We start from the raw sequence: 27,224 nt of genomic DNA, 5'->3' as shown, positions 1-27,224 counted from the left end.
GTGAACAATGTATTTTGACAATGTCAGGTGGTTATTATGTCCAAAGTATCTAGTTGGACAGGAGCCAATTTGCCATGTCAGATCACCGTCATTCTGTTGGAAAAGATTCGGACTCCCTACATTCTGTTGGGAACAATCGGGGCTCCCTAAAACTTCACCGAGTCCTCTACATCTCGATTTCTATGGCATATTTGAAAATTCGAATGGTTTTGGTGACATTTTGTGTTAACTCAATAACCTCTGTCGGGGTCGGTGCTTCTCCTAGTGAAGTGCTTTAAGTGAACAATGCATTATGACTATGTCAGGTGGTCATTTTGACTGCAGCGCGCAGATGGACGGGTGCCAATTTGTCACGTCGGACCATCATTATGTTGAAAAAGATCCAAACTCTCTATATTATGTTGGAAAGATCCAGGCTACAAAAAAACTTTACCGAGTCCTCTACATCTGATCTCAGTGGCATATTTGAAAATTTAGATGGTTCTGGTGACATTTCGTGCTAACTCAGTAACCTAAATCGTGGTCTGTCATTCTCTTAGTGAAGTGCTTTAAGTGAACAATGTATCATTACTATGTCAGGTGGTGATTATGGCTGGAGCATGTAGATGGACGGAAGCCAATTTGCCACGTCGGACATTCGTCATTCTGTTGAAAAAGATCCAGGGTCCCTACATTCTGTTGGAAATGATCTGGGCTCCCTAAAAAGTTCATCGCGTCCTATACATCTTGATCTCAATGGCATATTTGAAAATTCAGAATGTTTTGGTGGCATTTCGTGCTAACTCAGTAACCTCTGTCGGGGTCAGGTGCTTCTCATAGTGAAGTACTTTAAGTAAACAATGAATTATGACTATGTCAGGTGGTCGTTATGTCTGGAGCGCAGATGGACGAGAGCCAATTTACCACGTCGGACCACCATCATTCTGTTGGAAAAGATCTGGACTCCCAACATTCTTTTGGAAAGTGTCCGAGCTCCCTAAAAACTTGATCGAGTCATCTACATCTTGACCTCTATCGGGATCGGTGCTTCTGCTAATTAAGTGCTTTAAGTGAACAATGTATTATGACTATGTCAGGCGGTCATTATAGCTGGAGCGCGCAGATGGACGGGAGTCAATTTGCCACGTCGGACCACTGTCATTCTATTGGAAAAAATTTGAGGTCGGGCTCCATAAAAACTTCACCGAGTCCTCTACATCTTGATCTCAATAGCATATTTGAAAATTCAGAAGGTTCTAGTGGCATTTTGTGCTAACTCAGTAACCTCTATAGGGTCGGGTCGGTGCTTCTCCTAATGAAGTTCTTTAAGGGAACAATGTATTATGACTAGGTCGGGTGGTCATTATGGCTAAAGCGCAAAGATAGGTGAGAGACAATTTGCCACATCGGACCACCACCATTCCATTGGAAAAGATTCAGACACCATACATTTTGTTGGAAACGATTCAGGCTCTCCAAAAAGTTCACTGAGTTCTCTTCATCTTGATCTCAGTGACATACTTGAAAATTTAGAAGGTTCTGATGGCATTTCGTGCTGACTTAGTAACCTCTGTTGGGGTCGGTGCTTCTCCTAGTGAAGTGCTTTAAGTGAATAATATAAAATGATCATTATGGCTAGAGTGTGCAGATGGACGGGAGGCAATTTGCCACGTCGGACGACCGTCATTTTGATGGAAAAGAACCGGGCTCTCTACATTCTATTGAAAATGATGAAAGGTCCCTAAAAACTTCACCAAGTCCTCTACAGTTTGATCACAGGGGCATATTTAAAAATTCGAAAGGTTCTGGTGGCATTTCGAACTGATTCAATAAGCTTTGTCGGGGTCGACGCTTCTCCTAGTGAAGTACTTTAAGTGAACAATCATCAATGTCATTATGACTATATTAGGTGGTCGTTATGGCTGAAGCTCACAAATGGACGGGAGCCAATTTGCCACATCAGACCACCGTCATTCTATTGGAAAAGATCCAGGCTACTTACATTCTGTTGGAAAGGATCCGGACTCCCTAAAAACTTCACCGAATCCTTTACCTCTTGATTTCAGTGGTATATTTGAAAATTCGGAAGGTTCTGGTGGCATTTTATGCTAACTCAAAAACCTCTTTCAGGGTCGGTGCTTGTCCTAGTAAAGTGAGCTAAGTGAACAATGTATTATGACTATGTCAGGTAGTAATTATAGCTAGTGCGCGCAAATGGATGGGACCCAATTTGCCATGTCGGACCACCGTCATTCCGTTGGAAAAGATCCGGGCACCGTACATTCTGTTGGAAACGATCCAGACTCCCCAAAAACTACATCGAGTCCTCTGCATCTTGATCTCAGTAGCATACTTTCAAAATTCAAAAGGTTCTAGTGGCATTTCGTACTGACTCAATAACTTCTGTTGGGATAGATGCTTCACCTAGTGAAGTGGTTTAAGTGAATAATGTATTATGACTATGTCAAGTGGTCATTATAGCTAGAGCGTGCGGATGGACAGGTGCCAATTTGCCACGTCGAACCCCCGTCATTCCGTTGGAAAAGATCTGGGCTCTCTACATTCTGTTGGAAACTATCCGGGCTCCCTAAAAACTTCAACGAATCCTATACATCTTGATATCTATGGCATATTTGAAAATTCGAAAAATTCTGGGGGCATTTCGTGCTAACTTAATAACCTCCATCGGGGTCGGTGCTTCTCCTAATTAAGTGCTTTAAGTGAACATTGTATTATAACAATGTCAGACAGTCATTATAGCAGGAGCGCGGAGATGGATGGGAGCCAATTTGCCACGTTGGACCTCCGTCTTTCTAAAGATCTGAGCTCCTTACATTCTGTACATCTTGATTTTAGTGGCATATTTGAAAATTCGGAAGGTTCTTATGGCATTTCGAGCTAACTCAGTAACCTCTGTCGGGATCGGTGCTTCTCCTAGTGAACTGCTTTAAGTGAATAATGTATTATGACAATGTCAGGTAGTCATTATGGCTGGAGCGCTCAGATGGACGAGAGCCAATAGCCATGTCAGACCACCGTCATTCTGTTGGAAAAGGTCTGGGGTCCCTACATTATGTTGAAATGATCCGGGCTCCCTAAAAACTTCACCAAGTTCTCTACATTTTGATCTCAGTGGTATTTTTCAAAATTCAGAAGGTTCTAGTGGCATTTTGTGCGAACTCAGTAACTTTCGTCGGGGTTGGATGCTCCTCCTAGTGAAGTGCTTTAAGTAAACAATGTATTATGATTACGTCAGGTGGTCGTTATGGTTGGAGCACATAGATGGAGGGGAGCCAATTTGCCACGTCGGACCACCATCATTCTATTGGAAAAGATCTGGGCTCCCAACATTCTTTTAGAAACAGTCCGGGCTCCCTAAAAATTTTACCGAGTCCAGTAATCCCTGTCGGGGTCGGGTGCTTCTCTTAGCGAAGTACTTTAAGTAAACAATATATTATGTTTATGTAAGTTGGTCATTATGGCTGGAGCGCACAGATGGACGAGAGTCAATTTGCCACGTCGGACCACCGTCATTCTGTTGGAAAAGATCTGGGCTCCCAACATTCCATTGGAAAGGGTCTGAGTTCCCTAAAAACTTCACCCATCCCTCTACATCTTGATCTCAATGGCATATTTGAAAATTCGGAAGGTTCTGGTGGCATTTTGTGCTAACTCAGTGACCTCTGTCGGGATCGGTGCTTCTGCTAATTAAGTGATTTAAGTGAACAATGTATTATGAGTATGTCAGACAGTCATTATAGTTGGAGCGTGCAGATAGACGAGAGTTAGTTTGCCACGTCGGACCACCGTCATTCTATTGAAAAAGATCCAGGGTCCTTACATTATGTTGGAAATGATTCGAGCTCCATAAAAACTTCACCGAGTCCTCTACATCTTGATCTCAGTGGCATATTTGAAAATTCAAAAGGTTTTGGTGGCATTTCGTGCTAACTCAGTAACCTCTCTTGGGGTCGGTGCTTCTCGTAGTGAAGTGTGAACAATATATTATGACTATGTCAGGTAATCATTATGGCTGGAGCGCGTAGATGGACGAGAGCCAATTTACCACGTCAGACTATCATCATTCTATTGAAAAAGATCTGGGCTCCCTGCATTCTGTTGGAAACGAATCGAGGTCCCTAAAAACTTCACCGAGTCCTCTACATCTTGATCTCAGTGGCATATTTGAAAATTCAGAAGGTTCTGGTGGCATTTCATGCTAACTCCATAACCTCTGTCGGAGTTGGTACTTTTCCTAGTGAAGTGCTTTAAGTGAACAATGTCATTATGACTATGTTAGGTGGTCATTATGGCTGGACCACCGTCATTTTGTTGAAAAAGATCAAGGTTTCCTACATTCTGTTGGAAACGATCGAGACTCCCTAAAAACTTCATCGAGTCCTCTACATCTTGATCTCAGTTGCATATTTGAAAATTCGGAAGGTTCTAGTGGCATTTCATGCTAACTCAATAACCTTTGCCAGGGTCGGTGCTTTTCCTAGTGAAGTGTTTTAAGTGATCAATCTATTATGACTATGTTAGGTGGTCATTATGGCTGGAGCGCAGATGGACGTGAGCCAATTTGCCACGTCAGACCATCGTCATTCCGTTGAAAAAGATTTGGGCTTTCTTCTTGTTATGTGCGGGGTGGTGAGGAGGACTTGAAATAGTAAAAGGGGTTGTCTTTGTACAAAGGGATTTGAGTAGGGAAACATTTGTAGGAAATTAAGAGTGAGCCAGACAGTATTGGTGGTGGGTGGGTTGGTTTAATCTAGCTCCCTTGTTTGCTCCCTCTCGTCTTTCTAGAGATTGAGATAAAGGACTGGAGTCTAGAGAGGAACTGGTGTGGGCCTTGAGATCAATCCTTTTATGTTCTTCTCAATGGTGATCAGCATGCACTTAGGAAATCAGAAATATTTTTAGGTATATAGCAGTATAAATTCTAGTGCATGTGGTGCTTCCATATAACATGTGAAATATCTCTTTCATAATGTGATTTTGAGACCTTTGACCTGAATACATATGGCATAAAAAGTCTTTTTCCTTGGCATAATTTGTCTTAGTGTAGAAGGCATAAATTAATTCCATAATTTATGAACTTGTAGAAACATGTAGGTGCATATTTTATGAACTTATACCAAACATCAAAATTAAAAATCACCCAAACTTACAATGGATATTGTTTCATGACATGAATATTGTTTTCTCTTCAGGACACATGGTCCTTCCACTTGAACAGATGTGGATAAAGGTGTGAAGTTGCACTATTTACAACCAACGAACTCTAACTTGGCAGTCATAAAGAAAAAACACGTCTACATGTATGTGATGTACATCCTCTCCCACTATAAAAACAAGGTCTTCAAAATTCACAATGTTTCTTGTGAAGCAACAAAGTTTCTTGTATCTAAAATGCTAGAACCTGAATCCTCCTTTCCTTCGTTAAGGCTCGTATGTATGGAAGCTACATCTTCCACCTCCCGGCTTCTGCATACATGTTTGAGATCAACTTGGCACTACTTAAATCTTGCTCAGCTAGAACTTGAGTTGAGCTTGATGAGGTCGACTCGAATAAACAATGTCGAGCTAGACTTGTTTAAGCGACGGGTGACCTATGTCACCGCAGTTTGGGTACGGGTACAGGAAAACGGGTACAGGTACGTCATTTTCGCAAATCTTGGTAGGGTGGTACAAGGATAATTATCGATAATTATATATTTTTAATTAAAAATCAAAAAATTTGAAAAGACAAATGATATAATCACATCAAGTTCCTTCATAATTCCTAAATACATAGTTTCATAGTCTATAACAAAGATAATTAAACATGCAAGTAAGTTAAATATACTTGAAAAACATAAAACAACATTGATATAACGACTCAAACAAATACATCTCCGCAAAGATGCATAAGGTTAGGGCTGCACACGAGCCGAGTCGAGCCCGAGCTTGGCCAGCTGGAGCTCGAGCTCGAACTCAAACTCGAGTCGAGTTCCCTAACACGAGCTCGAGCTCGACTCGTTTAACTCGTTTAGTTTAGGCATTGTCCCAGAGCGTCGGCAATGAGGTCGAGTCCTTCGCCGGTTTGGAGGTCGAGCTTGAAGGCGCGTGGTGGTGAGGGGAGCAGCGCCTGGAGGAGGGACGGCGGAGGATTGGTAGCATTGTGGTATGTGAAAGCTACGTCATACGGCTTTTCAGCGAGCTCTTGAAGCAGATGTTGGCCCAAGTAGCCTGTTCCCCCCACCAAGTTGCGAGGGTTTGAGGGAGAAGAGAGAGAGAGAGAGAGAGAAGGAGTGAAACTGCAAGGGTTTGAGGGACAAGAGAGAGAGCGAGGGTTTGAGGGACAAGAGAGAGAGAGAAGGAGAGAAGAGAAGGGGCGAGGCTGCGAGGGTTTGAGGAGAGGGAGAGAGAGAAGGAGAGAAGAGAAGGAACGAGGCCGCGAGCGAGGGTTTGAGGGAGAAGAGAGAGAGAGAGAGAAGGAGAGAAGAGAAGGGGCGAGGCTGGGAGGGTTTGAGGAGAGGGAGAGAGAGAGAGAAGGAGGGAGGCTGCCAGGGTTTGAGGGAGAACCCTATTTCTCCCTTGGTTTTCTTCACAGAGCCATAACCAAGCGTTTTTTAGGCGCCTTCTTCTCAAAAAAAAAAAAAATCAGACGCTTCTTTCTCCTTCTTCTTCTTCTCTTCTGCAAAACAAAGTTAGAAATCATTGGGTTCTTGAGACCCTCTCTCGTTTGAGGGAGAGGGTTTCAGTTCTCTGATTTAGGGAGAGAGGGGGAGAGAGAGATAGAGAGGGAGAGAGAGAGAGAAGGAGAGAAGAGAAGGAACGAGGGTTTGAGGATTCCACTGGTCGCCAGAAGGAGGAAGAAAGTGAAGAGAGAGAAAAAAAGACGAGAAATGAAGATGCGCGAATGAAGAAAAAAATAAATATCCTTTCTTGGGTTAAGCGAGTCGAGTTGGGTTAAGCGAGCTTCCTTAACTGAACTCGTATTCTTCTCGATAAAATAAACGAGTTGAACGGACAACTCGAGCTCGGCTTGTTGAGTATAAAAGCTGGCTCGAATTCAAATTCGAGCCGAGCTTTAACGAGCCCGACAAGTATTTAACATCAGAGAAAGAAGTGTTGTTTCTTGGAGTGCCATGATCTCTGGCTATGGAACGCATGGGCACGTAGACAAAGCCACATCCCTCTTCAATGAAATGATTGACTCGTGGACTAAACCGAATGGAGTTACTTTCACGAGCCTCTTAGCTGCGTGCAGCCATACAGGAAGAGTTGAGCAAGGTCAACACTATTTTGACAAGATAAAAGAATTCAGAATTGTTCCTAGTTCAGATCATTATGCTTGCATGATTGATCTCCTGAGTCGTGCAGGTCATCTTGACAGGGCTTATGATTTCATCAGGAAAATGCCTATGGAACCAACGGCAAGCACTTGGGGCACACTTCTTACTGGTTGTCGCATTCATGGTAGAGTAGATCTAGTTGATATATGTCGGGAAAATATTATAAATCTTGAACCATGGAACTCAGGGTATTATGTCCAGTTAGCAAATTTGTATGCCAACGAACGAGAGTGGGATCAATTTGGAAAGGTTAGATCAACTATGAAAAGTGCAGGACTGAGAAAGGCGCCTGGGTTCAGCATGGTTGAGTTGAATAGCGGGATTCACAAATTTATTGCAGGAGACACATCTCATTCACAATCAAAAGAAATTCTTAGTTTCTTAAAGGTCCTCGAGAATCTGGTGCGCGAAGAAGGAAAAATGCGAAATATGGATACTCTCATACAGGAGATAGAGCATTACAACGATACTAGAACTCACAGTGAGTGGCTGGCCATTGCTTTTGGAATCATTAACACTAAACCAGGGACAACGATCCGCGTCATAAAAAATCTTCGTGTCTGCAATGAGTGCCATGATTTCACAAAGTTGGTTACCAAGATTACAACTAGAAACATCATAATGAAAGATCTGAATCGTTTCCATCACTTCAGCAATGGAAATTGTTCCTGTGGGGATTACTCGGAAACACATGTAAGAGAGAGAAAGCAGCTAGCACATCTTTATGAAGTGAAACTAAGAGATGGTGATACTTCTATGTGTGAGCTACAGCCTCATTGCAGCCTCTATTTGCTGTAAGATCAATCTTTAAGACAGAAATTTACAGGAACCTAAGCTGGATGAGAAGGTACGTCGTCACATAGGAGCATACCAGAGAGGATGAACCAGCTTTATACAATCTCCTACCGAATCTAAACTTTATATAGATTAATGAGTAATGAACATAGTTGAATTAAAGTGTCCCTATGATGTTCCTATGTTTTCCTGATGTAGGACATGTATGACTTTAAATAGATGGATTGGATGAAGGACAACTAGGCTGGTGTTTACCCGTTCCCAAGTCAAGTGTTCCTTTCTTTGAATAAACTATCCCCCGAAATGCTATATTTAGAAAAGAGGTTAGCCAGATTCTAGATTTTGACGATTGCCTACAAATATTACTGTAGGCTCCAAGTAACCACTCGTAAGAAACATATTTCTTGAAATAGAAAGCATTCATCTCATCAAATCGTAGATGCTAGAAAAGATATAGGTTTATCATTTTTCATTATATTTTCTTTTTATTTTTTATTTTTCAGCTTCATTAGACATCATGACACTGCTGCAAGGACCTTTCTTTTTGGTGATGCGTCAGATTGCTCTTTCGGATTGCAGCTGACGACATGAATATTTCAATTTCTCTTCAGGATACTTGATCGTTCTAATAGCATAGACGTGGACGAAGATGTAGCATTGCACCTTCTGCAACCAAGGTGACACTAGATTCAAGAACTCCAACTTCGCAGACATAAGGAAAGGGTTGTTCCACGCTAACATTGTTATCCAAGCGAGGTTGATACATGGTATGACTTTCATCTTTGGCATTTGCTTTTTGTTTTATTATTTCTTAGTGCTTAATTGTTTGCTTGTTGTGTCTTTGTTATCGTTCACCTTGGTAGTGTCTAGGCATGGGCATCCGGTCGGCCTGACACCAGAAAAACGAGTTCGGGCCCGGTCCAATACTTGACATCTGAGCTCGGGTTTGGTTCGGTTAAAATAAAAAATATTTTTTAAATATAAAATAAAAATTTTAAAATATAAAATATATTTTGAATAATAAAATATATATCATTATTAAATAAAAATAATATAAAAAATAAATTGGGCCTAGTCGGGCAAACCCAAGCCGGCCTAATACGTTATCGGGCCAGTTAGGGCTGATTTTTTTCGGCCCAAACTGATTTTTTTGACCTAGGCCTGGGCCTAATCGGGCTGAGTACTAGGTACCCATCGACTATCCAAACCCGATGCCCAGGCTTTATAGTGTCTTCCTCCCTTGAGCAATGTTGTAAGAAGCATACGCTTCTTACAAAATAAAAGCGACTCAAGGCGTTTTTTCAAAAAAACACCTTGAGGCAGGGGTGTGAGGTGCACGCTTCCCTGAAGTGTGCGCTTCATATGGTAGAGGCGTATGCCTCCATTTGTGGCTGTTCAGTGCTTGAGGTGTACGCCTCCAGGACATCTCCCCAACATTCTGTCCTCTATTTTGCCGCCAACCCATACCTGATTAGTTGAAGATCACGGCAAATCGGTGGAACATTTGAGCAATTTATCTTCCTCACATCCTAAGCAGTTTTTATTAGGTCTAAAAAATAGGATTCAATTCCCTCCAATTTAAATTGGGTTGGACCGGCAGCAAGCATGGGTTTGCTTTTTAGTTAGCTTGATACGGCAACCGTTGTTCTTTATTGATATGCTTTCATTTTTTTCAGTTTTATTGTTATTTTTATAAATATGATATAATTCACAAACTTGTAAGCTTACCTTCAATTAACGCATCGCCTTTCCTCGCCTCATAAGAGGCTCAACGCCTCGCAACACTTTCTCACCTTTTACAACATTGCCCTTGAGCACGCTCCCAACTTCAGAACCATAACTTAGGTTTATTGCTGAATGCTGGTTGGTTACCTTGGTTGCATATGTGCAAATGGAGTTTTTGCAGCAATTGAAGGATTGACGGGAAATTTGCTGGTCTCATTTCATATCACCTATTACTTCTCTCTCTCTCCCCCTCTCTAATATATATATATATATATATTTATTTGCTATTTGGTATCCAAGTGTTGGGAAGTCAGCCCTAACATATTCCTTGCATCAAATGGGTCGAGGCGGTGATATAGGTATACATAGGAATCAAGAACATGTTTTCTTGTTATTTTGATGTGTTTATCTAATCATAATTGGCCATTTGGTACTATCATCATCCTTGTTGTAGTTCTTCAGTGGTCATTTTAGGAGAAATTATTGCCCTTGTAGCAGATTTGGGCAGATCAACAACACGAGTTTCTCATAATCTGTGAATGACTGGAATGCGAGACTAGATCTGCTTTAGCGAAGATACTTGGGGCTTGGGCCGCCGACCACACCAGCCCATCAGAAGTTTCATTAGAAAAATACAAAATGGCATTGTAATTATTTAAAAATTACTTGAAGTGCCCACATCAAACTTTTGTTGGTGACTTGAGTGCCCCTCAGTCCAACTCCAGACTGTGGCTTCATTTTTTTCAGACAACTTTGTTTCTGCAGCAAATATTTTTATGATCAGCTTTGTCGAAATTTATCTAATCGAATGAATCTGATAGATTCATTCTTGGTTAACTTGCTGTAGGCAAGCGATATCATCCGGACCTGCTGCTAGGGGCAGAGCCAGGGCTTCTGGGGCCTTGGCCGTCCTCAAAATTTTCAAAAACAAAAATTTACATGCAGTAAAAATTTTCATGTAATGCTATATAAAAATTAAAGAAAAACTATGTTATGGCCCATGCTACGATTTTGAAACTATAGTTCAGCCTTCTTAATGAAAAATTCCTCGCTCTACCCTTGCCTTCTGCCACATTTGCCTCTCATGTGCTGCATTGACCTTATCATGGTAGCAGCTGAACACATGAACTCTAAGATGGGACGTTGGATTCACAGCTCTTGGACTGACGATCATCCAATTAGTGTTTTTTTACCATACCATTTATGCCAAGAAGCCTTTTGGAGTAGATAGAGAATACCTCACTCTCTCACTTGACTTCTCCCTCTCTTTCTCTCTCTCTCTCTCTTTCTCTCTCTCTCTCTTTCCCCCTCCCTTTCTTTTTTTAAGTCTCCTCTATGTGGGATGTTGCTAAATGGTTAAAAAAAATCATATTAAAACTAAAGTTGATATCTCAACCATTTCTAAATGTATGTTTTATTAGTCTTAGTCGTGGATCGAATCTCACATGATTATATGATTATACGACTTACCCAAAATCATCTCATCCTAGGAGAAGTAAGCAATCAAGTGTTGCCATGAGCTCTCAAAGTTAAACCGGAAGGTTTATCAAAACAGACAAGAGTTATAATACTAAAAATGCTATGTTGATATTAGTAGTGGAGCTACAGTATGACTGGTTTGGGCAAGTGCTCGCACCAGCGCTTCAAAAATTCCATTGCGGTGAAAGTAGAACAAGGTCCAGGAACATTCTGTGCTCATGCCAAACCCATGCCAATATCTCAATGTGCTCCTCAAGCAAAAAATCCTGACTACACTACTAGTCTTTTTGTTTAGAAGATTCATTTGTGTTGAAAGGTGCAATACCGAAGGACTCTATTGCTGGTACCTAAACAACTTTTTTCGGAAATCAATTGGGACTATCTTCCTTCTACTTTTTTTTGTCATTTTTTTTACATTTTTTTTCATATATGTTATTTCTTTGGATTGCAAATGGTGGATGTATGGCCCTTTAGTTGTGAGGTATCTCATTTTTTATTCAGGTTTCAAAGCAGTTTTGAACTCTAAGGGAAAAGAAGGAGGAGGGGCTTTGGTTCTTTGATTATTTCCTTTCTCCCCCTCTCATCTGCCATTTTTTTTTTTTTGCAGTTGTGTGATCAGTTGCTCAGCAACGTTGCAGCTACTAGACAAGGCAGTGTGGTATTGTGTGGGCAATTGCCCACACAGACCTACACAAAATGCTTATTATCTATTGACACCTTCAAATATTTTTTTTTTCATTTTTATATTGATGCCTTTAAAAATCTAAAATCTAAAATGCACTTTAGAATCAGATATTATTTTGAAGAAGTGTATTATATATGTAAAAAACCTGTCAAATTTGGGAAACCATAAAGTGTATGGTAGTTTACCTTACATGAACGTTTGATGGAATAATTGATGACTAACATATTTGATGGAATAATTGATGACTAACATAGGCAACAGCATGTCAATGAAAATATAGTAGGCATTGGGGTTCGGTCCAAAGTCAATGAAAATATCTACTCAGGTGTAAATAGATTGTGTGCACTTAAAATATATAATACTTGTATTACTTGTATAAATTGTTAAACATATGCTTAGCTTTTACAAAATCTTAAAACTCATGCTTAACAGTTTGTTTGAAAATTTCAAGTAACGTGGTTAAATTTTAAAAGATGCCAGCCACATACTCAATTTTAAAGCAATTTGAAAAGATGCCCAAGATTTGAAAGATTTTCAAACTCATTCCTAACTTTTTGACAAGTTTTCCAAAACTGCACCTACATTTTGACATAAACCTAGAAACATGATGTGGGTACTTAAGTCATTTCCACAATATTATTTAACCATCGCCATGTATGGTAAAAGCACACTGTTATAAAAGAGGTGTATTTTTTTGAAAATCTGTTTCTAAATCAAGCACAAAGATATAATTTTCAAACTTGAGTATTTTCATGATATGAGAAAACTTAAGAATGTTTTACATTTTTTATAAATTGATATTTAGAATTTTAGAGACCGTTTAGCACCAGTAACAATTTGTTTACATCCAATGAACCTGTCCCAAAAATTAGAATAGATTCATAAAACTGGGTAACATAGTATTTTATGAATCTATCTCAAATATTGAGACAAGATCACTAAACAGTAACAATTTGTTATAAATGCTAATATTCTTGTCCTCTATCACGTTAAATATCTTCTATCTTTCAAAAATAATATAAAAATGTTACAAAGGCAAGCATAGAGTTGTGTTGAGGGCCTAACCCACCAGAGCAGGTTGTATGTTTGGCCATAAGAGGGCAGCCGAATAGTGGCAGAGCGAGGATTTCATTTTTCTCAATCCCATAGCTCATTAAACAATGTTTCAAAAAACAATTTTACTGGGGGCCAATTTTTGCTTTTCTTCAAAAATTTTAAAGAGATTAAACTGAAAATTTTAAAAATCTTAACATAAACCCATGTCAGTTAAAGCTGAAGCTGATCTGAATATAAAAGGCTTTGATTCCAAAACTCATCCCTGCTAGTGGTTATGCCTTCATCCTTTTTGTTGATAAGAAACTGCTATGCAAAACATGTATAGAGAAACAAGGTATTACAGATTTTTTAATATAGCAACAGTATCAGAGGTGGGGTTAGTTGGGACAAAACTAATTCTAGGATTCATCGTTAAAAAAAAGATCCTAGCCTAGCCATATGCATTCCCTGCCTTCAAACCGTAGCCATGATCTATGGCTCGAGGCAACAACAAACCTCGTAATATGACGGAGACCAGAGTGCTGCAGAAAAGTAATCAAAATAGTGAAAGGCCCCTTGTCATGCACAAAACTGAGACGCAAAGCTTGCGATGTCATTGTCACCCTTTTTTTTATGTCATAAACCATTACATTTTTGTTACCTTTCTTGCAAAACAGAAATTGGATGCACAAATCCCGAGCAAGAACTGCTGGGTAGCAAGCCAGACTTCCATCTCCCTATAATCATTAGAATCCTGTTTCAATTTGTGAGAGAACAAATTGAAAAACCGGAGCCTACTTCTGCAGAGTCGCCTTTTCTCCCATCACAAGGTTGATCTCTGGTCTGAGAGAAATCTTCAAGGGAGCTTCAATGCATAGGCGAGCAGAGCCCCGCTGATCAATCCTTCTAGTCGGTCGATAGGCTTCAATGAAAGTGCCTCGGTGGCAAAGTTCCAGAGCTATGGTTGAAGGTGGGGAAGAAGCAACCACAACGCCATACCCAATGAACCAAAGGCACCGTTTGAGAACTTTGCTGCATCTCCGATTGAATCCTGATTAAGAAATTTCCCCTCCATAAAATGGTGAAACCCGCATTGATATTGCCTGACCATTGGAAAAAGAGTTGCCGAAACACTCCTTCATAGTAAATCTGTGCCTCCCTCTTTTGGACCTAAGAAGCAACCGATGGCGGCCCACTTGAACGGAAGAATCATATGAGTATAGTCTTTGTCTGAGATGACAATCCACACTCTGCCATTTACCTCTTCCACCGTAGACTTCCCCAAGGGCATCGCCACACACCGTAGAAGCCCGAGAACGATGGTGTCGTCTCCTTTTGCGGATGAAGTGTCGAGGGGTCCTTTGGAGGGAAGGCCTCGCGGTCGTCAATGTCCTTGAATTTCGATAGCATGCCTCGACCCACCGGTCGAACGCACACCTGCAGACGCTCTCTCGCAATTGTGATCGTTGGAAGCCAGATTTTTAGAAAACCCTTGCTCGTCGCAACATGAATGAACAGAAGAACTGTTTAGATGACCCATCTCACCAATCAATGATGAATCCAAAACGAATTTTACATTTATTAGTAGCCTAATCACGGTGTACGAGCATAGCTTTAATAAGGTGGTTTAGCTCATTTATTCGGATGAAAGCAGTGGTTGATAGGCAAACAGTCACTAATTTGAATGTATGATGCACTTGTTAATTCTCTTTGTGCGCTTATTACGTCAATTCTGTTTGTGTGCTTATTATGTGAATAAGTGAGGCTAGTTTACTAGCTGACATGTATTGGAAGAAGGAGTTGATGTATTGGGAGAAGGAGTTGATTGGAAGAAAATGTACTCTCAAAATATCAAATTGTCTTTTCTTTTTATCTTTCAATATATAGAGCTTCTTTGAAACTTAGAGACTTGGATGAACTTATGGTTAGTCCTTAAAACCTTATACTAAACATAAAAAAAAGGGAAAGGTTCGACTTTGATCACCCATGCAACTAACGACTTTCTTGCTCACAAAAAAGAAGTTGTTGGAGCCCTTGTTCAATCACTCGAGCTAGATGCAAGCTTACATGAGCAGAGCTCATGGTGGTGCTAAAATGGCTGGACTAGTTGTGCAGCCTCTTTTCACAATAATCCTTAAAAGGGGCGTTTGATATACCTAAAATCATAGAATTTTTGGAACAAAGTATTCGTTTTTTAAGAAATTAAAATTATTGAAAAAATATTGTTTTTTAAATTAAGAAAATAAAACCTAAAATTTTGATTTTATTTCATTTTGACGAGAAACTATGATAATGTAATTTTAATTCTTAAACCAAAATTCTAAACCATCAACTTGCGGCGACTTATGAAAAAAAATTGCAAAATATGAAGTCCTGTTGTTACGGAATGTATTAAAAAAAATGAAGTATGCCGCCGCGTACCTAACATGGAAATCCAACGAGCAACAGAGGGCAAAAAAAGGAAAAACAAAAGTACGGGAAGATTTTCTTTTTAACCAGGCATCGCAAGATGGAGTATTCGGTCGGCAAACGCTTGGCCATGTAGTGGCGCTTCCGTAATTATATTCGGGAACGAGGTTCATGTTGAAAGTGCACGGACTTTGACCCCATCCCGCCTTGCCTGCCTGCAGAGATGCTCCCTCTGTTTGTCCGAAGGGGGAGAATCGAGGGACGGCCAATTGTCAGCAGTTAATGCTCTTCACATACCATCTTTGAGTTCACTTCCAACCTCCCAAATCGCCGCCATAAACGGCGGAAGACGGTGACCTTCCGATCACCGACAGACAGCGTGGTGTGGACTAAGGAGGAGGAAGATGAAGAAGCAGCAGAATCGGGCGCTAGTGAGTGGGCGGGCTTCCTCTAAAACGATCCGACTCGTCGCTCTCCTGGTGGTGATGGCGCTCGCCTTGCCCTTCCTCCACCACGGCCAGCTTTCCTGGTTGACCCCTCGCTCTACTAATGGAGGTAAGCCTTTCTATCTCCCTCTCATTCTTCCGAACTTGGATTCTTCGTGTGAAATCAAGAGGATGGGAAGCATCTTTGCCGGTTTTCAGAAAGGCGTTTCGCTGTTGCCAGGATGAGATCCGTACACTACTCTCTCTGATTATCTTCTCCTTGCTCTGCTTTGCTTCCATAAGTAAGTCTCTGTGTGCGATCGGTTTCTTTCCCGCTATTTTACTAGGGATCTAACTGGCAACTTGGAACGGTTTCACCCTTGGGTTCTTACGATCAATCGAAGCGTTCTCCAAGTGAAAATTTTCACAAATTTCAAGTTCAATTTTTTGCTTTATCTTTTGGTAATTAGATGTGTTAGTGTTCAAAAAGTAAAACTCGTCTTCTTTATGCCGTGGTGCTTAATTGTACAGATAAATATACTTCAAAAAAATGAAGATTTATCTTCAAAAGAGTAAATTTTTTTTGCAATTTTCAAGCTAGAGAAGTACGAATTTGGTGATTTTTTTTTAAAATTAGTCCCAAAAATATACTAAAAGGATCCCCTCCCCCCCCTTTTTTTTTTCCTCACACTCGTTAGGACATTTCTCTTCGAACTTCTTCTTTCTCTGTAATTGACGCGAAGTTGTAGGTCGCAAATAATAAAAGAGAACAAAAAAAAGTTGGGAAGCTTATCTTTCCTCATGCAATTTTATTTTGTATCGCGAGGTGTTTGGAATTCTGGTTTGCTCCCATGGTTCCCGATGCAATCGATGATCAGATTGATCAGGCTTCCACTCAAGAGGAAAAAGATACAATTCACGAATTAGGCTTCCCTTTTTGAATGAAAAGGGTAAATCATTTAAAATAATTGAGAATCTTGTCTTGCTCGTTATTCATATCGCCCGCATCCTTTGGAGGCGCGAACGGTGAAGGTTTATGATCGGAAGGATAATACTCTTGTTCTGAACCGTCTGACATCCATAAGATCTGAACCGTCGGACATCCATAAGATCGGCCTCTTTAGGGTCTTACTTGAAACTGAGCATAGGGCGCTACCAATTTTTTACAAAATTTATTATTCAATTTTGTTGATTAATTTGAATTAGTTTTAATTACTAAATATAAATAAAGCGATATGGGAGTAAAAGAGCTATAGATTTCTTGGTTAGGGGCACTAGCCATTCATATTGTAATTTTTAAGAGCCGTTTCTTGGGAGTGTTCGATTACTTCATATACATCATATTTATGAATATGATGTGATGTTTTTTGCTAGTGTGGCAGAAGATGCACCTTAAAGTCTATGATTTATTACACTAACTTAGTTCAGACGATAGATCACCACTTAAATCATTAGTTTATCTTTTTGCATTGAGAAAAGGTTTGGTTGAAAATCTGAAGGAGAGGATCTAATCTTTAAATTTGTGAATCTCAAATCTTGAAGCTTTTAGATCAGGGACAATCAAACGCCTCCTCTCTTTATGTAAATGAGTAAATGACTATAGATTATTAACATAAAAATAAGAAACTTACATGGATTTGTATCGGTAGTTGGGTAGTTTCCCTTATAAGCTCATTGGACATGACTCCTTTTTCTAACCCTGACCGTAATTGTCGGTCAAGAAATCCTATGTCCTTACCATCTACTGCTTTCTCCCATCAAGGCCAAAAAAAAAAAAATGCATGTGTACTTTTTTTCGCTGTTATTGCTATTATTATTATTTGTAAAATTTACATGTTATTGCTATTATTATTATTTGTAAAATTTACATGATAAAGCATCAAGAAATTGATTGCTCAATTAATATTAAAAAAAATGGTGTTGTTGTGAAACAACCAGGATGCATTCGACAAGACACAAAGTAGAGCAGGTTCAAGCAAGTGCATTTTTTGTCTCACGATGAAGAGTTGGGCTCAATGAGGAAACCCAACCTTCTCCATTTCCGTGTGTTTAGGCGTCAGCTTTTTCAGTCTTATAAAAATCGGATTTTAAGCTGAATGAGTGACAAAAATAATTTTACATATGTTTTAAAAATAAAAAATAAAAAACTTTAAAATTATTAAAAATAATGGAACCTTACAACAAACACGTCACATTTTTATTGGCTTTGATGAATTAAATTGATCAGCCACCTGTTAGATTGGAAATGGGGTATTCTACAACGTTGTCCCTTTCACTCTTAATTCGTTGTGGGTGGCTTTTTAGTTGTGGATGGAAAATTTACCATGATTGGACGTGTCCCGGTTCCGTGAGAGAATGAAATCGTACTCAACTTGTGCAAGTGCGTGTTCTCGTTTGAGGCCAAATGACAGACAATTTGAACCTCCAACATTTTGTCTAGTCAGTTACGTAATCTGGATCTGGACATGGATTCCAGGGATAGGAATAGAGTGGACGTTCTCCAGTCCGGTATTTTCATTCAAACACTGCACATTCTCTGCCGAACATTATTTTATAGGTGATTCCTTCTACTTGTGGCATTTATAGTGGTGCTACAATTTTGAGGCGTTCAAGACATTGAGCTGGATTGTCTTGTGATCCTCTGTCTAGGGGCTCAAACACGCCGGTTCACTTAGAGGGGCAAAAGGCCTTTAAGCAAATCTGATGGCCGTCTGAACAATGAGCTGCTCCGAGTAGCATTCGGTGTTTATAGTGAAATGTGAAATGCCTTTCTCTGTTTTTATTAGCAGCTTGGATTGTAGTAGCAAAAAGATTAAAAATCATGATAATCAAGTAAGCCAATCTTTTATAAACTCCTGACAACTTCAACAAAAGAATAAACTTTCTCATGATATGATAGGATGTTATAGTTACCCGTCTTCATATAAAGTGAATTGTGCTTCACTATTTTGGTGGAACCGATGGTCTATTGAAGAAACTACACGTGGGCTTTTGTCGGCAAATGCTCACATGGTACCAAGTGATTTATTTATTCACATATTAGTGCTTCTCACAGTCTGCTTATTCACATTGGTGCCCTGAAAAAACTTTATTATGTATTTGAAGTTCTAATATTTTTCTAATAGCCTCAATTTAGCTAAGAATGTATCAGTATCCCTAAGCTAAAGTTTTCTTGCTCGACTGACTAGTGGTAAGATCTAATAAGTTCATTCATGATGTTCTGTATCAGATCTAATAAGTTCATTCATAAAATGCTCAACTTGTTGATGGGGAGCGACTTTTAGCTGAACAGATATGTAAATATTACGCTGCTCACATACATGTAAATATTAATGACGCTACTTTAGAATGACGAAGTAAAGAAGGATGTGGATCCGCATCTCCCTTTTTTCTTCATTTCAAATCTATGGTACCCCAATTTCGTTTGCTTTGGAAGATGCCCCCTTTGACATGCTTCCTTTGAACACCTGTCCAAATCAAATGGTCGAAGAAGCTGCGTTTCAGAAAATCTTGTGTTCAAATTTCAGTATTTGCCTTTTCGTTTTCAAGTATTTGAAATGGGGGCCTTTTGGGTCTTCTTCAGGTGGAGGTAAGTTGCATGTAGTAGCACATATTTGAAGTAATTAATGTGAAAATAAAGGTAAGTTGCCTGTAGTAGCACATATTTGAAGTTATTAATGTGAAAATAAAGAAACATTGAGGAGCTTGTGTGGACAATTGTACACACGAATATTCAGATGTAGCTCCACCATTGGTTGCATGCCTCCTACTCACTCAAAGTATGGTCTTCCTGACATGTGGGGCATGTTGAAGCCTGACTGTTCAGTTACTAACAGGGGACTCTATTGTCATGGAACATCCCTTCTCTCTCTGACGCATCTCATCCCACTTGAGACGTGTTAAATATATACGAAGAGTTCAATAACTAAGTCCAATTGTGCTGCCTCCTTTTTGGAAAACCGATTGAAATTATTTTTAAAGACATAAAATTTAAGGGCGAATTTTATTGTAAGGACATTAACACAGTGTTTCATGAATTTGTCTTAAAAATTAAATTATATATATAATATATATTTTATTTTATTATTATTATAAGTATGTTTACTTTTTTGTCTATTAACATTTTTTTTTCAAATTTATGTTATTTAGATTAGATTTTGTATGCTCCCCTTTGCTTGTACGATTTGTGTCGTTAAAATGAAATTGTCGTATAAAGGTTTCTGACTAGGCATTTTTCAAAAGTTCGTTCACTCGAGTCTTTGTTTTTACGATTTTGCAGTGAGAACATGGAAATCAGCAATACCGAGAATGCCCTTCTCCCGGAGCCGAAGTGGCATCATCTGCGACGTATCTCAGAAACGCTACGACGTCTGCTTCGTCAGCGGGCCCACCAAGATGGATCCCGCCTCCCGCTCTCTCCTCCTCCTCCACGACCCCTCCAAGAGTTCCCCTCCCCTCACCCGAAAATTACGGCCCCTGCCCCGCAAGTGGGAAGCCGAAGTCATGCTCAACGTCACCGAGGTCACTGTCAGCTCCGCCATCAATGCCACCACCTGCGATTTCTACCACGACGGCGCCGCGCTGGTCTTTAGCACCGGCGGCTACATGGGCAACCTCTACCACGACTTCGACGACGGCATGATCCCTCTCTTCATCACCTCCCGCTTCATCGCCGGCGACTTCGTCCTGGTCATCTCCGAGTACCACAACTGGTGGGTCCGCAAGTACTACCAGGTTCTGCGCCGCTACTCCCCTCACCGAATAATAAACCTGGACAACGAGACCTCTACCCACTGCTTTCACCGGGGCGCCGCCGTCGGCCTCATATCTCACGATGACATGACCATCGAGCCGTCGCTGATGCCCGACGGCGAGGACATGCTCAGGTTCCGGGCGTTCCTCGGCGAAGCCTTCTTCGACAAGTACTACCACCTCCACCGGCACTCGACAGACGGGGAGCTCCGGCCGGTGATGGTGATGGTGGTCCGGAATGGGAGCCGCAGCGTTCGAAACCAGGCCGACGTCGTGGGGCTGGCCGAGCGGGTGGGGTTCGCGGTCCGGACGTTCACGCCGACGAAGGTGACGGACTTGAACGAAGCGTTCCGGACGATAAACGCGAGCCACGCGATGATGGGGGTGCACGGGGCGGGGCTGACTCACTCCCTCTTCTTGAGACCCGGATCCGTCCTGCTGCAGGTGATCCCGCTCGGGGCGGACTGGGTATCAGAGACGTGCTTCGGCCGGCCGGCTCGGGCCATGGGGTTGAAGTACTTGCCGTATCAGATCGGGGTGGAGGAGAGCAGCCTGGTGGAGAAGTATGAGAGCAACGATGTGGTGTTGAGGGACCCAAGGGCGGTGGTGAGGAAGAATTGGGCGAACACCAAGAGCATCTACCTCGAGGCTCAGAGCGTGAAGCTCGATCTGGAGAGACTGAGACGGTATCTGGTAGTCGCGTATCGGCACGCGAAACGGTTCATGGAAGAAGCGGACGGGGCCAACCATTGAGAGTGGCAATGGTGCTGTGAAACTGGCGAGGAGGATCGAGGAGATCATCAGGGAATTGGTTTAATTAAGGTCACCCTCTGCGTGTCGCCCGGCCAGAACTGCAATATCAAGTCTAGGAATGTGGTGGCTTGCCTTTCATGCTCTTGGAGGTACCTTCAGATGTACGAACCGTGTAGGCAATTGCACACACAAACGCATAAAAAATATGTTTTTGATATTGGTATTTCTAAGTAATTTTTATTATCCAAAAAACCCAAATTTTTAAAGAAATTAAACTCAAGATCTAAAACAAGAATACTAGTTTGGATTCTAAATGGTCGTGCATGTTTCGTTTCTAGTGACATACAGTTAAATTGCAACCCTACAGTTGTTTTATAGTGATGGGTTTTCAATTTTTAACTATTCAAGTAAAACTTCCCATATTACATTCTGGTGATAACCCAAATCTCGCTATATTTTTCTCCTCGTTAAATATTCATTAAAGAATAAGGATGTAGACATATATCACTGCGTCCAGCACGCGTAGTTTGATTTGATTTCTTGATGTTGAGAATAACTTAATAAGAAACAGATATGGACCCTCAATGATCTTTTATGTTTGTGTGTATTAAAAATTAAGGTTGTTATGAAATTAACTTTATGGTTTGTGTTTGACATCCAACTGTACGGTAAATTTATGAATTGTGTTTGACATCCAAATTATGCCTATGAAGCAATACATGTAAAATCCAAGTTGGGCATGTGTTCCTATAACAATCTTGGGGTAGAACAGATTAAATCATAGTTGGCAGACCCATGATTCTGAATCGAATCAATAGATGATTGGGTCCACTAGTAAACTCGTGGATTTGGTGGGTTTACTCGTGTACTTGGTTAAGTTTTAAAACAACCTAAATCGGGCTAGTCAAAATGAGTCAAGGGCGAGCCAGACTGACCTTGACTCGTGGCCAGGTTTTCTAACGATCCCAGCTGACTCGAGCGATTTCTGAACCAACTTGGCGAGTCAGCCAACTATGGATGAGATCGATCTATCCATTGAAAAAACTGATAAGCAGGCAACGGAAATCAGTAAAAAACCCGGCCGTCCTAATAAGGTGATAAGTGAAAGGCTGGCACCACATAGTAGAAAATAGACAAAGCTATACTACCTTATCTAAAATAGAAAAAGAACACAGTCATAAGACCACACGAGAGTCCCACAACAACGTTGTTATTCTTAGCAGAGAAATGGAGATGTAGATGAATAAATACGAAGTTTGAATCCGTTTAGTCAGATTAGGTAATGAACTTTATATCTTATGAGAAATTGAATTCAGATTTGATATGGAATTTCATAACCAAATGCAAGTATATGATATAGGACTGAGATCTGATGATGACCAGACCTCAATTACAAATAAATGTCGAATATTATGCTGGTAGGATCAAATTTGATTAAGATGTATCAAATTAAATATGAATTGTGAACTTAACTCCAACTCAAACCGTTTATATCAAAGCAGGACAACATATGTAGGTGGGGCAAACAGTGAGGCAGAGGTTGGTAGGAGGTAACTATAAAAAAAACTACTGATGTGCAAATTGAAGCATAGTTAAGGTAGCATCTGAAATATAAAAAGCACACAATATATCTGAATGGGTCATTTGATAGAAGACACTTTTTGTTTGTCTCACTAACCTGCTCCAAACATAAAAGCATGTTTATGAAACATTATAGTGTTATATGAATTTCTATCAATTTTTTGGGTATGAATAAAGATAGGAGCATGTTCATGAAACATTATAGTGTTATATGAATTTGTGTCAATTTTTTTGGTATATTGATAAGATAATTTTGAAATGTCCCTGCTAAATAACATATAAAAAAAGGTAGGTGTCGAGAAGAAGCTGAGAACTTGAGCCGGACTGCAGGTTAACCCCATTAACCGAGAAGTATTCTTACATAAAGAAAAGAAAAGAAGAGGTCTCAACAATTCTCAAAAATATAAAAAGAAAAAAAACATCTTCCGCATCAATGGAATTTAAGTCGCCTACTTTTGATAAGCTTTTCACTGCTGTTGTCTTATTTACTTTTTTTTTTGTTGATTTATTAATATTTGGAAGAAAAAGGATGACTAAAAACTTAAGAACATGATAGGAGGATTTGAACGGGAAAACTGAGAGCCTTTGATTCTATGAGTGCTGTAATCTGGAATGTAAGGCTGTGCGGTGATTGATGAGCTCCATCCGCCCGCGTCGATATGCTCAAGCAGCTGCCGGTGGCCGTCCGGCCACCGTCATGGACGTCAAGGCGCCGGCTCCTTGAAGAAAGGATCATCTCCGACCTCCAGAGGACTTCGGATCCACGGCAATTGAAGCAGCTGCACGCACAGATAATCCGAGCCCACCTCCACCACGACCCCTTCGTCGTCCCCAGGCTCGTTTCTGCCCTCGCCTCCGCCCGCCTCATTCACCATGCCCGCGCTGCCTTCGACCACGTTCCCGACCCAAACGTTTTTCTCTGGAACACCCTTATCCGTTCGTATGCATACCACGGTTACTTCGTCGACGCCCTGTCCTCCTTTTCCCTCATGCAGCACGCCGGCGTTGCGGCTGACAATTTCACCTTCCCTTTCATCCTGAAGGCGTGCTCGTCCGTCTGCGCGGTCGAAACTGGCAGGATGATCCACACCCACGTCGTGAAATCCGGCCTCCTCCTCGCCGATGTCTTCATCCCCAACGCACTCATTGACATGTACAACAAGTGCGGCTGCCTCAGGGAAGCCCACCAATTGTTCGACGAAACACCTGAACGAGATGTCGTAACTTGGAATGTCATGCTCGCCGGATATGCTAAAACAAACGACATGGGCCCTGCAAGGCGGCTGTTCGATGCCATGTGTGAGAGGGATATTGTGAGTTGGAACACGATGATCGATGGATACGTGCGATGCGGCGACATGGAATCTGCCTACAAACTGTTTAGCAAAATGCCGGAGCGGAACGTAGTTTCCTGGTCGACTATGTTGAGTGGCTACTGTAAGGCTGGGGACCTGGATATGGCGCGGCTTCTTTTCGACAAGATGCCGCGCAGGACACTAGTTCCTTGGACAATAATGATTGCGGGGTATGCCCAGAAGGGTGATGTAGCCGCAGCTTCACTGCTGTACGAAGATATGGAAATGGCAAGGCTTGAGCCTGACGAGGTTGCAGCCACTACGATATTGTCCGCTTGTGCGCAATCGGGATTGCATACTCTGGGCAAGAGATTGCACTCGTACATCAATCGGTCTAGGCTGAGGTTCGATACCAGAGTATGCAATGCGCTGCTAGATATGTACGCCAAGTGTGGAGATCTAACAGAAGCTCGCCGGCTGTTCCGTAGCATGCCTCGAAGAGACGTTGTGTCGTGGAACTGTATGCTTCAGGGGCTTGCAATCCACGGTCATGGGGACAGAGCGCTTGATCTCTTTGTGAGGATGCAGACGCAGGGAGTTGCCCCCGATGCAATTACCTTCCTCGCCGTCTTGTCTGCATGCACGCATATTGGTCTGGTTGACGATGCGTATCGTTACTTCTCCTGCATGAAGGAGGATTTTGGGATCGTCCCCCAAATCGAGCATTATGGCTGCATGGTGGACCTTCTTGGGCGCGCAGGGCGCGTGCACGAAGCATTCGAGTTGATCAAGAGCATGCCGATGGAGCCGAATGCCATCGTATGGTGCACCCTTCTTGCAGCTTGTAGAACGCATAACAGTGTGGAGGTGGCTGAGAAGGTGGTGGATCAACTCATGGCATTGGAACCTACAAATGCCGGCAATTACGCACTTTTGTCTAATATCTACGCCGCAACTGGGCATTGGGATGATGTGGCTAAGGTGAGAGTGAAGATGAAGGGAACGGGTGTACAGAAGGAAGCTGGTGCTAGCTCCATCGAGGTGGACGAAAAAGTTCATGAGTTTACAGTGGGGGATATGAGCCATCCTGAATCTGTAAGCATTTTTGGGATGTTGGAGCGACTTGGGAGTCATCTGAAGCATGTTGGCTATGTGCCGAAAGTACGAGCTGTGCAGGATGGCTTACTCCATTGACGCCAGCACCAGCGCATTGATATGATGGATCAGAAACTCCGCCCATCTGGTGAATTGAGTGCTTTGATTGCCATAACCACTTCCCAGTCTGCTTGGCTGATCAAGTTGATTTCTGGCTTAGCCTATTTATGAAGGTCGCCCACGGGCACCTTAGTTGGATCGGTCGCTACAATTATGAAGAGGAGGAGAAAACACCAAGCTGCATGTATTATCAGACGGAAGTGGGAAACCGCAGCGTGGTTCAACCTCCAAGGGGCTTCTCAGAACTCTGCTGTCGAGGCCCCTCGATGATCCCTTGCACGGCTGTTGCTTGCTGCAGCAACATTTTATCAATTCTCAGATCATTCCTCCGAGAGATACATCTATAGAGTATTGTCTTATTCTTCTCATGAGTCATGACTCATCGTAACTCTTCTTTTCTATTTGTTGTGGTTATGATGGGTAAACTTCCTTGGCAACATGATTGGTGCACAGAAGTTGGTGTATAGCGTGATCGACTTCCATCCACACTCTGTACTACTGAAAACATAGCAAAGTTGCAAGCTTTTTTGTGGTTCCATCAGAGAGAGAGAGAGGTGCGGTTTTGTATAGAGATTTTCCATAATATTCCTATGTGAACGGACTGACTTTTCTTCAGTTCGTGCAGTAGGCCTTCTTACCATTGCAATCCTTTAGCGCTTTTAAATTTGCTGCTCATTTGAAGAATACAAGAGTACCTAAAAGAATTGGGAGAAGAGTTGACAGTGAGCTATTTCATTAGTTTGAAAGAACTTAGTACATCGTGAACGAGGTGAGCAAGTCTCAAGTACTGATCGGGTGCCTTGAGGCTCATACTGCTATCTTGCTGCCGGGGACCTACTTCGAGATAATTCTTTAAGTACAGAGTTCAACATCACGGGTTGGAAGGTACTCAACTACGAATAAATAAGCGCATGGGTAAAGTCAGGAGAATAGGTGCCCCCCTTCAAATCATGTGTCGTCTTGGTGCCAGCTATTTAATTGTGTCCCTGTGCTTTCTCTTAGTGGCATGACTTCATTGGAAGTGTGTAGTTTCACATCAACTATGCTTCGTACGTCCATTACATCAGGTATTTCTTCAGTTTGAGTTGATTTTGTGTTGAAGAATCTATTCCAATCTCCTGCTTACTACTCACTCTATTGATGGTGCTCTTTACAAGATTGGCTATCGCTACAATTGTGTTCCACTCTAAATCTTCATCATCAGCATAAAATAGCTTCAAGTTGCCAATGTGAAGCTATGGATGCACCTTGAAGCCCGATGGGAGTTCCAGTTTGTATGCTAGTTTGCCTCATTGTTTCACTTTTAAGTTGTCCTTCATACTTCCACAACAGTGCACCATGGCGTTGATGAAAGATACCTGTTCACTCTAAATAGAGCTTCGCAGGGACCCGGCCTTCCATGCAAAGTCTAGTTGATTGTCGATGATTGTATGCTTGGTTTTTCATTTGCTTTGATACCCTGTCAAAAATGCTTTCATGAGTTTCGTCTGCTGCTGTCAGTTTCAAGTAAGTTGGTAGGCAAAGGTTGGCCTTCCTTTCCACTGGGCATCAATGGTATGCAGCTTCAACGTCGTCGACTGTTGTCTCGAACTAAGTCAGATGGATTGTCTTCTGAAGACTCACTTTTCTGTAGGTTATAGTACAATTGGCCTATATCAAGTAACTTTGCCCAAGCTTTTTTTTTTTTCTGTGTTTGTTCTAATGAAGTACTAAAAATACTACTCTATCAGTGCATTAACGTCCGGTGAGATGCTTC

General features: G+C 41.4%; 3 protein-coding genes across 5 annotated transcripts; all 3 read left to right on the top strand.

The window, feature by feature from the left end:
- The first annotated feature begins 7,112 nt into the window (after window positions 1-7,112).
- LOC116257114 (pentatricopeptide repeat-containing protein At3g26782, mitochondrial-like) lies at window positions 7,113-8,117 on the top strand. Its single transcript, XM_031633728.1, has one exon. The coding sequence runs from the start codon at window positions 7,113-7,115 to the stop codon at window positions 8,115-8,117; it is 1,005 nt and encodes a 334-aa protein (XP_031489588.1).
- A 7,508-nt stretch (window positions 8,118-15,625) lies between these two features.
- Window positions 15,626-21,417, top strand: LOC116257452 (xylan glycosyltransferase MUCI21-like). Its single transcript, XM_031634223.2, has 2 exons — window positions 15,626-16,002; window positions 20,152-21,417. Exons 1-2 carry the CDS (start codon window positions 15,852-15,854, stop codon window positions 21,375-21,377), a joined length of 1,377 nt encoding a protein of 458 aa, XP_031490083.1. The 5' UTR covers window positions 15,626-15,851; the 3' UTR covers window positions 21,378-21,417.
- Window positions 21,408-27,152, top strand: LOC116257451 (pentatricopeptide repeat-containing protein At3g29230). 3 transcript variants are annotated; one of them, XR_007573838.1, is made up of 3 exons: window positions 21,408-21,526; window positions 23,515-26,022; window positions 26,094-27,152. XR_007573838.1 is itself a non-coding variant. In XM_050078742.1 (2 exons), exon 2 carries the CDS (start codon window positions 23,618-23,620, stop codon window positions 25,445-25,447), a length of 1,830 nt encoding a protein of 609 aa, XP_049934699.1. In that variant the 5' UTR covers window positions 21,408-21,526; window positions 23,515-23,617; the 3' UTR covers window positions 25,448-27,152. The 3 variants fall into 3 exon arrangements, 1 of the variants encoding a protein (XP_049934699.1); XR_007573837.1 differs by having other exon boundaries at window positions 23,515-26,535; window positions 26,626-27,152; XM_050078742.1 differs by having other exon boundaries at window positions 23,515-27,152.
- The last annotated feature ends 72 nt before the right edge of the window (window positions 27,153-27,224 follow it).

This window comes from Nymphaea colorata, chromosome 7 (assembly GCF_008831285.2).
Source record: "Nymphaea colorata isolate Beijing-Zhang1983 chromosome 7, ASM883128v2, whole genome shotgun sequence".
NCBI classification, from domain to species: domain Eukaryota; kingdom Viridiplantae; phylum Streptophyta; class Magnoliopsida; order Nymphaeales; family Nymphaeaceae; genus Nymphaea; species Nymphaea colorata.
The sequence above is the reverse complement of the archived record's forward strand: the minus strand, read 5'-3'. Positions and strand labels throughout refer to the sequence as shown.

What these genes read in the sequence shown, in the direction of transcription:
- LOC116257114 (XM_031633728.1), top strand. Translation starts at nt 7,113, where the DNA reads ATGATCTCTGGCTATGGAACGCATGGGCACGTAGACAAAGCCACATCC.
- LOC116257452 (XM_031634223.2), top strand. Translation starts at nt 15,852, where the DNA reads ATGAAGAAGCAGCAGAATCGGGCGCTAGTGAGTGGGCGGGCTTCCTCT. An exon ending in CCCTCGCTCTACTAATGGAG is followed by an intron (nt 16,003 to 20,151) that starts GTAAGCCTTTCT and finishes ACGATTTTGCAG; the next exon opens with TGAGAACATGGAAATCAGCA.
- LOC116257451 (XM_050078742.1), top strand. Translation starts at nt 23,618, where the DNA reads ATGCTCAAGCAGCTGCCGGTGGCCGTCCGGCCACCGTCATGGACGTCA.